This window comes from Rhizopus microsporus (assembly GCF_002708625.1).
Source record: "Rhizopus microsporus ATCC 52813 unplaced genomic scaffold scaffold_12, whole genome shotgun sequence".
NCBI lineage: Eukaryota > Fungi > Mucoromycota > Mucoromycetes > Mucorales > Rhizopodaceae > Rhizopus > Rhizopus microsporus.
In genome coordinates this window covers 337,578-349,088 of record NW_019671927.1, presented here as the reverse complement: position 1 = coordinate 349,088, position 11,511 = coordinate 337,578, and the positions used below count along the sequence as shown (strand labels likewise).

The window sequence follows — 11,511 nt, the reverse complement described above, 5'->3', positions numbered from 1 at the left end:
CTTTCTTTGTTTCCTGTTCATCCTTTTTAAGCTCCTCCTTCTCAGGCTCTTCTTCCTTTTTGACAACTTCAGGGGCTTCTGCTGTAGTAGTAGTTTTTTTTTTCACTGCTTTTGCATTACTTACACGCTGTCTATATTTTTGAAAGTTGCTTAGCTTTTCTGCATCTGAAATATCACCAGTTCCTGAGAAGCCCTAAATGATAGATTGATTGTAGTTTCCGTAATGTGAAGTTTCTTGACTCCTTACCAAAAAAATAGATGTCTCTTCAACCGCAAGTTCTGGCTGTGCAAATGATATAGAAATCATTTTCCCCAGTAGTTCGGTCCATAGAGGCTCTGTGTTTACTTTATGATATGTCAAGTAATGACTAAACAGTGTAGTACAGTAGCCAGTCGAAGTGCTCGGGTGCTTCTTTTCTATCTCGTTGGCTTTTTGGCATAACAAGTCCAGTAGGCCAATGGATTGCACAAACTCTATAGCTTCAGCCGTACCAATCATTGCAACAAGTGATGACCGACCTTGTAAAATGTAAGTATTGACCACAAATACGTACATCATGTCTTACCTCTACTATCATCTAAGCTTATGGCAAGACTTGTATCACTGTTAATGGTGATTCGTGCCATCGATTGAATAATACTGTCTACAAGGGCTGTATATGATTTTTCATGTGCTGTAAGTATAAAATGCTTGGCAAGATGAAAGATTCTGCTTGTACTCGAGTTAGTCACATTATTTCTTTGACTAGCTTCTATATCCTCTGATAACTTTTTCGGAAATAAAAGGATATTAGCAACTACGTCTGCAAAGCGTTCATGGAGGAAGATATCTGAAGCGTTGTTGTTTATCAATGAAAAGCAAGTAGTCCCATTCTCCGGAGATTTGATGAGCAAATCAAACAAGTAGACTAACCTTGCAGAAATATAACAATAAAGAGATTGTATTTTAGTTTTTTCAATGGTATTTTGCTCGATCTTGTCTTGCAACACATCTTCAGGCGCATTGCGAATAAAGTAGGATATTGCCTCTAGAAATACAGATGATCCTTGAGATAATAGCTCCACAGGGTCTATAACATCCCTTTCAGTTAACCAAATATATCCATCAACCGTGACATTCAGTTGACTGATCCAGGACAAATAAGTGGTTATTAGCTTTTCTTCCAAGATGAAAACTGATGGAGGCTGTAAATTATTTGTTTCGAATATGTTTGTCAAAAAGAATGGGTCTTGATTCATTTGTTTCAATAACCATTGTTTCCCGGTTTCTACAGCTATTTGAAGTCAGTATTAGCTACAGTATTTATAAACTGACTTACCAGGAAGCTTCAGAACAAATTCACTAAAGAAATCTATGCACGCTTTAGCATAAGCGCGCTGGTGCTTTCCGCTTTCATAGAAAGCCCATGCTACGACAGAAGAAAGATCACAGACTTTGTCATCACCCAGAAATGGTCTTCTAATTGGATTGCTTTCCAAAAAAATCGAGGTTTTTTCGCGCAAGATACGCTTCACATGTGAGATTGCTTCAATGATCTGATCATGAGTGCCCATGGAGGGGTGATCTGAATCTGATAGCTTTAAGCTAAAGAAGAGTTGTCCTAAAATCTCTAGAGTGTATTCGTTCACTAGTACGGATTCTTCTCTGAAAAGTCGATAGATACGATTGAATACTAGAGCTGCTCCAAATCGCTGAATAGCGCTTGGATGTGACATGAGGTTGTATAATCTCTTTAGTAAAGATTTAATATTTTGTGCTCCATCCGTGACTCTTGAAGTCTGTTTGATAGACCACTTTACAAATTCTTGAATACATTCTGCTCCGTAATCTCGTAAGCTTGCATCCGAGTTACAAGAGGCGCTTAGCAGTGCTTGTAATAACGCTGTTGTTTCTGGATTCTCATAATAGGCATTATTGGTAAACCAATGGATGATTTGGGAATTTAAAAGTCGAAACATGCCCCTTGCTACCTGATCAGGGTCGATAGCCAGACGTAACACAATAGGAAATATGCGAACATAGAGCTTGTAGTAGTTGGTCTCTGTTGAATTTCTTGTATTCCTGATTTGCAGTGCACTATTTCCTAACATCAAAATGATAAGACTGTGCAGAGATTCGCATGCTGCCACTTTAACACGTCTATCTGGCGAAGATTCTGCCAATTCACAAATACGAGGAAGGAATTCATCTAATCATATAATGTTAATACTCATATTACAGCTATACTTATGATACATACCTATATAGATATTAACTTTTGCATTTTGAAAAGGTAAATGTATTTTCAATCGCTTCACAGGGTCCCAAGCTAACATATCGTTCTTTTGCATGCCGTCTTTATCATTTATCAGTAACTGTTTGTTTTTACCCCCCAAACGGCCCAGAAACCGCATCATTCGCAGTTGAAGTTCTTGAAGTGAAGTATACTCGCTGGTAGCTACACCAAGTTCGGATTTTCTAGTAGTTATTTTGACGGCTTCATATCGACGTTGAGCTGCTGTAAGCACTTTATAAGGCCGTTTCTTCAGACCGTCGATGCCATTACTGTCCTCGTACTCACTTGTATTTACCATACCGATCAAAAGATATTCATTGATACAAGGCAAAATGCGGGATAAGAAGGTATCGTCGATTTCATACTCTGCCTTAGAGGCTAGGAGTTCATCCAGGGTATCCATGGCAACAACTGCTAAAGGGTTATAGGTAATGCCCAAATGTAAGGCCTTTTCAAGAGGAGAAATGAGTTCTTCCACACTAAAGAATGCTGTAGCATAAATCAACACAAGCCGTAAACAAGAAGCTAAAAGGTCATCAGTGAACTGCTGGAGCCTGTACCAAATTTCCTTCACGTAGCTTTGAAATGCCAAGTAGGTTACGTACACATCTTGCTACAACAATAATGAATCAATACCGCGTTTTTCCCTTCTTTATACTCCATACCTTTTCTTCCCCTCTTTCGTCCATAAGCTCATTGTCGAGATAATGCTTTCTACAGTTATCAAATATATGGTTTTTCTTTGCGATGGCAAGCATTTCTGCTAGCATTTTATAAAATCCACTAACCAAAGGATGCTGAATGCTTTGATCAATAATAGATGTACCCAGGATGTACATACAATCAAACAATCTTTCGTTCTCTAACTTCTTGAGAAGCATGCACCAGAATTCGATAAAATTTTGAAATATCAAAAAATCCTTTTGGTTTATCGGACGCAACGTATTAGTAATGCTGTTCAAGTTGGTCGCTTCTGCATCATCAGCTTCTGTATTCTTCAAGCTCAAGTTGAATGACTTCATCATGTGAAGAAAAGAAGAAAAGAACATGTCATAAAGCACTTGTAAAAACGGTAAAGAAGAGCTTTGAGGCTGTTCTGGATCAAGAGGCATGGCTGCTTCATCAGGCTCGCTTTGTTCTACCAGTTCATTAGAGTCTTCATCTTCTGTCAGAGATATTGGATTGGTAATAAATCTTTTCGCTGACTTTTTCGCAAGTAATGTTTCCCAAAAGTATAACAGGTCCAGATAAGCATGTCTTGTTCCCCCATCTGGCATTTCAACGTCCATACAAGTATAAATCAACGCCTTATCAACTATAATATGTTAATGTTCTCTTGATCAAAAAGAAGAGTCCAAAAGAAACACTTACTGAATCTATTCAAGAATTTACGGAGTACACCTTCGCCTCTCTGATAGAGCATATCAAGCAAGCCCACAATGGCTGCTGAGCCTTGAACTCTATGATATCCACTCATGCGTACAAAACTCAGAATGAATATATCACACATGTGATAGAGTGATACTATTAATTCATTGGGTACTGATTCTAGCTGTCCTGCAAAGGAAGAATAAGCTCGGAGGAAGGAAGGCAGATGTCGCAAGTATTCATGCTGTTCTGCATTCATGCTAAAAAAAAAAGGAGGGGAACACTCATTAGTATAAACAGAGTTATAAAGCAAGTAATACTGTACTCAGAATAAAACCAGTTGCTTTTTCTTACTAATTCTGCACAAAGTTTATCAATCTCTTCCTTGCTCAGCATGTGAGCACATACTTTTGAAAAGTAACCAATGCCTCGAATTGCAGCAGAAGTTTGATAAAAATGTTCCAAGTCATTACCGAGTTCAAGTGATTGCATAAAGTCATTCATAAAAAACTATACATGTCACTATAAGAAAACAATCTTGTTAAGTGCAACTATTTACCAAGAATACCGATCTTTCTCGGTCACCATCAAGGTTTTTACAAAGAATCTCTGTCAACTAGATCAATATGTGAGTAAGAAATTATGCTTGATATATTAGAACAAGACAATCTTACGGCGATCAAGAACTTTTCATATGCAAATGTTCCATACTTAAATACAAGCCTGTTTTGGTGCGTGGAACAGATCTGCAGGAACTTGTAGAGCTTTTCACAGTTTGGCAGAATTAAATTTGTAAAGAGATGTGTGTGTGAGGTAAAGAGCTCTAAAGCAGCGATTGTATCTGCATATCGATTGATGTCAGGTGGAATGTAGAGTAGCTTCAAAAGAATATTAAACAATCGATCACTTTCTCGAGACTCAGGTTCAATTAGGTGGTTCTTAGAAGATATGAGGGTGTTTAGACAATTGACTGCGCCAGAGATAAATGCATAGTCATTAGATGTATTATTCAAGATGTAGTCCAAGGAATCAAGACACCATCTTTTTAGGATCTGTGGATCATTTTGATTCAGCAGGTTGGGATAAAACCTTGCTATTGTTCCTAGCAGCTCAATCACTTTGGCTTTGACGGACACAGGTAACCTTGTGGGTGGTAAAGTATACATGTCCGAAAAGCGTCTATAGATACTAGCAATATTCAAATCTGATGTATCCAGATGGCTTATACGCGTATCAAGCATTGCGATAAGAGCGTCAATTGCCACAGTACGAACTCTTGCACTTCCTGTTGCTGCCAGTTGGACACAACAGCCCTGATCATCATGTTAAACTCCAGGTATCCAAAAATAACTCAAGACTTACTTTTATATCCGAAGCGTAAATCTGTAAGGATGACTTTGCTTTCTTTATAAACGTTGTTATGAAGCCTAATAAAACTACTTGTGCTGAAATGATATCGTAGTCCTTTGACGCGGCAAATTCTCTAAGAAAGCGTGTGATGCCTTTATCTGAGCTGAATAATACTGAGCAGACGTAGTCTATGATATATTAATTAAAAGAACAAAAGCTGATAGAATATGTACCAATGTCCTTAAAGGATACATAATCCATGACTTCACTTCCAATTTCTATTGCTATTTCTTTTGTGTCTCCCATATTCTTTATACTAGGGCCACTTTCAATCGTGCTTTTATTTAGACCTTCGACTAATTCTTCGATTCTTTGTAAATGTGACATGATTGTTAATGTCAAACGAGAATAAAAAGAAAGACAATGAAATCAATGAAATTGGCCTCTTTTTTTTCAAAGTCCTACAAGTTGATACAGTTTCGAGAGCCCAAAAAAGTGTATTATTCAAAAGTCTGATGCTTCCTAAAAAAAACTGTTTGTATCAGATCTGTTATTTGTATAAAAGATTATCACCGAGGATTGACACTGATACTTTGGATATAGCTGTCATGCTTTAAGTACATTTGTTAAGAGCATACTTCATGAGTTTAGCTGCCCTTTGAAGTATAAGGTAATATACGACATGAGGCTTTCTATTGGAGCATATATGACCCATGGGGTACTGTTAAAAGAGTTGTATAGATAATGAATGTAAACAAGTGTTCAAGTTTACATATGTTTGCATATTTCCGAATAGATAAAATATAGTGGTGCCACTATTTTTAACTTGACGCACACTTTAAAAACTTGTCTTTATTCCCCTATTCTCTAATAACCTTAATCCATGTCAAGCGTACTACGGCTAGTAAGTAATACCTAATGCTAATCCTCAATAAAGACAATACAAGAATAAAAAGTCTAATTGAATGATAATTAGGCATTGAAAAGAAAGTGAGAACAAGGATCGGGTCAAAAATGTCATGAGATTTTTTTGTTGTGCTTTAAATTTTGAAGCTCATTGTTTGTTAGAGTAAAGCGATCCTCTTTCTTTTCCCTTTTCTTTCTTTTACTTTATGTCTATGTAAATTTGTATTCATCATGTCTCAATCAAAGCCTTCATTTAAATCGCACTCACCTTTCTCATCAATGCAAGAAGAGAAGAAGGGTCTGTTCTTAGCTTTACCTACCAGCAGTTCATTCTTTTCAAGATCCTGGGGCAAATCAACGCATGTAAATAGTCAGCCTTCACCTGTAAATATCATCTTACGGCCCTCTAGTTCGACACCTACTAGCAGTTATATGGGTCGATCGCCAATACTCGGTAATTGGTTTCGCAACCCATTGGAGCAATTAAAACGGAGGGCAATTCATACCGATCGTGCTGGTTCATCATCGGTCATCAAGTATCAGAAGCCAAAGGAATTCAAGTTTCAGTTCATGCAGTTACCAAAAAACTGCTACTGCTTCTCGGTTGTACAAATCGTGTTTCAATCCGGGTCGGTTACCTTGTCCATTCATCAAGTCAAGTCCTTAGAAGACTTGTACCTGGCCTGTCAAAGCAAGGTTGACACGTTTATTATCTGCTGTAGTAAAGAGATTTTGGATAGCCCCGTGCTGATTCACTTACAAAGCTCGCTTATCAGCAATATGAAATACTTACAAGAGACATCCAAAGTCGTGCCGAAGCAGAAGACTGTGAAGAAGTCGATCAAAAAGGACGAGGTACCCCTAGGTTTAGGACTCGATGATCTCAAAACTATTAAAAGCCCTGAAATTCCCTCTGTCACGACTAATGCTACTACTCTGCTTCCAATAATGCCACAAAAAATTCCTCTGAATCAGATCATGCCTACACATTCCTCGTCCACTTCAGTTATTAAGGTATATGACACCCATGAACCTTGGGTCATGGAATCTGAGCAAAGAGAAATTATTAATCCCTCAAGCTTTTACTATGAAACAGAAGAAGAAGACATTGATCATGACTGCTCTTCGGCGAACGGTGAAGAAATTGAAGAAGACCCAATGAACTCTAAAGCCGCTTTACTTCGTTTGGCAAAGGAAACACTTGATTATATCCAATCACATCGTGGAGCTGCAGACGAATTAAATCAGCTAAAGCCAAAGCTGTATAGCTATTGTTCTTCAAATCAAACATTTTGAATATTTTATTATTACTACTATTATTACTGCTTCTTTCATCCTTTAATTATTTAAATAAACTTAAACTACTGATTTAAAGACGATAAAAAAGTTAAAAGCGTAGTACATGTAGATTTTGGCGTTTCTTCCTTTTTCTCTTAAGATTTTTCACTGTACTTTACTTGAAAAAAGTAAACCATACAGATGCGCTTTTCATCAAGAAAATTTATCTTCATCTGCATTTAGCAACGCAAGAAACAAGAAACGGGCCATCTTCATGCACCTTGAACAAAATCTTTGCTCCTTTTTCGGCCAGCTCTTCCATCCAAATTTGGACGCTGTCCCTGTCACGAATAGCTCTTCTACTTAATTTCATCAATCTAAAAATGAAGACGTTTCTAACGTCGTAATAGCTGATTCGAAATGAAGGAAGAAAAGAGGAAGAGATACTACTTTGCTCAATCTAGACAAGAACCAGAAACTATCACATGAGCTCCAATGATAAAGGAATACATACCTGCAAAAGACAAGCTTCGTCCATCCTAAGAAGGTTCTTGATGGGCTTCCAATCCATGTATTGATTAATATGTTCTTCAATCTACTGCTTCACTTCGGAAGGAAGTCTAGATGAGGCAATCCCTTGCATGTCACATGGATTATGGTCAGGATGCCCCCATCCATACTTTACTTCTACTGCACCGTCAGTCAGGAGATGCTTGTTGATATATGCAGGGCATCCAATCTTGATAGATTCTTTCGTCTGGGCTTTCTTGGTGGATGCCTCGCTTTCTTTTCTTTTCTTGGGCTTTTCTGCATGGTCACATTGATATTTAATTGTATGCAATCTCAAAGGGGCTGTAAGAGGTTGGCCAAGAAAAGCTTTTGCTTTCTCGTTAGCCCAGCTTTGGTGAAGGTTCTAGTTCGCGTGAGTCTGAGAAATATTGCTGAACCATTCTCCGTTAGTAAAGCGAATGGTGGTAACTTCATCATCACATTCAGGAATAATACGTGTGGTGAGATCGTCGTTGGTATTAATGACAGGTATGGTTACTAGAAAAACGCGTAGAATATAACAATCTTCATATGAGGATAGGGGCAAACTTCATATTCATTTCGTGGCTACTAAATTTTTGTGTGCATTTATTGTCAAAGATGTAGAAAGGAGTCGGAGTATGTCGTTAGATACACACAAAATCAAATTTAACCATTCGCTTAAAGCACCATAGCGAGTTAGAAGCGGCCAGTCTTCCATTAGAACTATAATTTATTTTTTTTAAAAATATATTTATAGAGTGATACATTTAGCGATTGCTTCAACTTGCCTATATATTCTTTATGAATTCTTCTGATCACAAAAGCGTTTTGGAATGACGATATACTGTGTGGTGGTTCTGATTAAATGAAGCACTTAAAACTTGCGGGTGTAAGTATCGATTAACTTCATAAGAAGTACTATGACAAGTTGTTCGGATAGAAAACTTAGTTTTCTTATTTAAAACTCTTTTTGGGTTCAAATTTGTTGTTCTCTTTATTGAAGTTCTAATCCTTTTATACCATTTACAAGTTATCAAAATTATCAAAAGAAATCATTATTAATACAATTGCTTTTACAAGAAGGAATCGTGAACAACATAAGCCACTCTATCTTGATCCATCAAAGTAATCTTACTACATCAACTAGTTCAATTTCTTTTGTTGGAAGAGGCCTAATCGACTTCAGCATATCAGACATAACTTAATTGATTTAAACTTGATTTGGGTTGTAACACTGGTTGATAAACTCTATCAGGGCAGATAACCTAAACTATAAAAAGTAGCAGCTTCCAGAAATTCAAATGACAAGCATAAACAATAGAGGATCCTCCGCCATGGCATTCAATTCCGAATTTCATTCACGTCTAGAATTTCTTTTCTTTTTGTCAGTCATTGTTCACATATGTTGCCAGATGAGCCCCATCTAGAAATTGTACAACTTCTTCCAATTACCTCTTTTCTGCAATAAGCTGCTTCAGATCAAAATATATACATTATTATCAATGGAAAACTTTGATGTAAAGCTAATGGATAAAGAAACTAAATTAGATTCATCCCAAGCTAAGCAATTGGTGAAGGAAGTGGGACCTGCTTTTGTGGAATCCGTTATATTATTGCAAACACACTGGTTTTCAGTAACTAGCTTTTCAGTATTCACTCATGATCCAAATCGTGTGAACGACTGTGCGGATAAATCAAGTTCTTCTATCAGGATAAGCCAATAGCATTCATACAAAGGAAAACAGGTTATGGGGCTTCATCGTTCGAGCTTGTCATTCGAATCGGATATATCGAAATTCTGGCGAACAGCGGATTTATTGGTTCTTTGGAAATCCAAAGAATTAATTCTATCTGTCGGGTCTGCTTTGCAGAATTTACCAAAGCAGATATCATCAAGGCTGAGCTACTAATCCTGAAGGACACGACAACTATATGCCAGTTTGGCTTGTTACTTAACAAGTACAAAGGACACTTTGAAAATCAATTCTCAAAAAGAGTAGATAGTAACAAGGTCTGGGGAAGAGAGCTCTTTTACCTTAAACAAGTGCGTATGGTATGTATCATGATCAGAGCAAAAGCTTGCCTTAATCATATGAACGTGATTCGCCTTGTTTACAAGGATCCTCGAAGAAAAAGCCAACTCTTTCAAGTCATACGTTCGAGCATCAAAAGAAAACTAGACTAACGTTGGCTACATCCGAAAATCCCCTGACAGCAAAGACAAAGCAACAAGAACAAAGCTGATTATGTGCATGGCCCAACGACTTAAAAATCAATATTATTGTCGAAAGATCTTTGTATCAGACGGTGCCAACGCCAATGAGCCCATCCTGGCTCGCGATAGCAATGGTGGGCCGTTACATTGCGATGGAAATACACAAGATAATCGTCAACATAGCCCTCAGCACGTTTATTTATTTTTCTTATTTGACCGTAACTACCAAAAAAATTCGTACGTACGTGATTGATTACGCTGGGTGCCCTCCAAAAGATAGTGGCCATTTTTTAAAAGCTAGATTTTTTGAAAGATGCTCGATGAATAAGAGTGTACTTATGAATATTTTAAAGCAAGGGGAATCCTGCAATACATATGCGTTTGAGACATGAAAGGTTATTGAAAATATCTTTAAATTTAATCTCAGTGTTTTTGAAAGTGTACTGCTTAACAGTCATATCTGTTGTCTTCTTGTTGTCAGATTTAATCGCTGATGTTAATATCTCGTTATGCATATAAATCAAATCATTCTCGATCTTTGAGGCTCCTGCCTTGCTTTTATCAAAAATATTTTGCTGCAGGTGTTCATTTGCTTCAATTGACGTCAAGCACTGCATTATTGGCTGCTTTGAAGGCCTTTGTTTTGTTGTTTTTTTTTTTGCATTATGGATGCGTTCCAATGCTTCTTCTACAGCATCAATATTAATTTCTTGCGTAGCATAGGTTTTCACCGCCAAAGAAGCAGCATGCGCCCAAACGCGTTCAGTTTCAAAGCGTAACGGGTTTGCTGGCTTAAAGCCTTGTTCCGAGAGCCTCTTACTGTAATATTGCCATTGCAGAGTTGAATGGTCTTTGAAGTGTTCGTTAATAATCCTTGTATCCGTTTCATATCGTTGTACTTCTTACAAAGATATTTGGGCCTACCAGGGTTTGAATGCTTGATAATGCGGCAAATACCTTATTTGTGTAAAAGATTTTTCATAAAGATCGGTCATAATCACATTCTCTTTGGTAAATAAATGCTTAGTCAACTTGGCAGTTCCATCAATTGAGTAGTTAGCTATTTTCAGTAAGTATACACGTATACTCCAAGATCACTTGCTTGTGTTCTTCTTGAAGTATACGCGAGCGACCGGTTTTCTTATGCTTTATAAAAACACTATCAGGATCCGTTTTGTATATTTGAGCCCATCTTTGAGCTGTGCGAACATGAATACCTAATTGTTTTGCAGCAGCTGAAGCACTCATAACTTTCTCAAACATCAGTTTAAAGAATCTGACTTTGTCTTGATCCATATAGAGTGTGTACGCTCGCTTACTCTACGCCTCCTTCATGCAAACATCTGGGTCATCTTTTGCATCTTCATCTGCCATAGAGCCTACATCGAAATAATTCTCCTGAGGCTGATTATACAAATACTGAGTGTGTGAACTAACTGTTTCTAAAGCATATCGCTCTTCGTCAATGATATAGTCCATAGGCTCAGGTCTACCGTATTCATCAACTTCATTACCGTGCCTGTCTTCGTAGAAAATTTGAAAGCTCATATTGTAATACTCGGTTTTTAATGAGAAAGGAAGTAAAAA

General features: G+C 37.4%; 4 protein-coding genes across 4 annotated transcripts in view; 2 read left to right on the top strand and 2 right to left on the bottom strand.

The window, feature by feature from the left end:
* The window catches only part of RHIMIDRAFT_27547 (uncharacterized protein), a 6,769-nt gene extending 1,568 nt beyond the window's left edge, over positions 1-5,201 (bottom strand). The window contains exons 1-11 of the mRNA XM_023612554.1: positions 5,007-5,201; positions 4,319-4,957; positions 4,204-4,260; positions 3,970-4,154; positions 3,648-3,904; positions 2,942-3,591; positions 2,241-2,889; positions 1,320-2,189; positions 567-1,274; positions 248-519; positions 125-193 (exon numbers count right to left, since the gene is read on the bottom strand). Of these exons, the coding sequence (XP_023464653.1) occupies positions 125-193; positions 248-519; positions 567-1,274; positions 1,320-2,189; positions 2,241-2,889; positions 2,942-3,591; positions 3,648-3,904; positions 3,970-4,154; positions 4,204-4,260; positions 4,319-4,885 (4,284 nt within the window). The 5' untranslated portion in view covers positions 4,886-4,957; positions 5,007-5,201. The remainder of the gene's footprint in view (positions 1-124; positions 194-247; positions 520-566; positions 1,275-1,319; positions 2,190-2,240; positions 2,890-2,941; positions 3,592-3,647; positions 3,905-3,969; positions 4,155-4,203; positions 4,261-4,318; positions 4,958-5,006) is intronic.
* A 930-nt stretch (positions 5,202-6,131) lies between these two features.
* Positions 6,132-7,196, top strand: RHIMIDRAFT_244810 (uncharacterized protein; the record flags this gene model as incomplete). Its single annotated transcript, XM_023610114.1, has 1 exon — positions 6,132-7,196. One exon carries the CDS (start codon positions 6,132-6,134, stop codon positions 7,194-7,196), a length of 1,065 nt encoding a protein of 354 aa, XP_023464652.1.
* A 211-nt stretch (positions 7,197-7,407) lies between these two features.
* On the bottom strand, positions 7,408-7,749 carry RHIMIDRAFT_239092 (uncharacterized protein; the record flags this gene model as incomplete). The annotated part of the gene is made up of 2 exons (XM_023609099.1): positions 7,408-7,638; positions 7,693-7,749. The coding sequence occupies 2 exons, from the start codon at positions 7,747-7,749 to the stop codon at positions 7,408-7,410; spliced, it is 288 nt and encodes a 95-aa protein (XP_023464651.1).
* A 1,074-nt stretch (positions 7,750-8,823) lies between these two features.
* RHIMIDRAFT_293149 (uncharacterized protein) lies at positions 8,824-10,007 on the top strand. The gene is made up of 3 exons (XM_023613961.1): positions 8,824-9,226; positions 9,287-9,392; positions 9,455-10,007. The coding sequence occupies exons 1-3, from the start codon at positions 9,212-9,214 to the stop codon at positions 9,892-9,894; spliced, it is 561 nt and encodes a 186-aa protein (XP_023464650.1). The 5' UTR covers positions 8,824-9,211; the 3' UTR covers positions 9,895-10,007.
* The last annotated feature ends 1,504 nt before the right edge of the window (positions 10,008-11,511 follow it).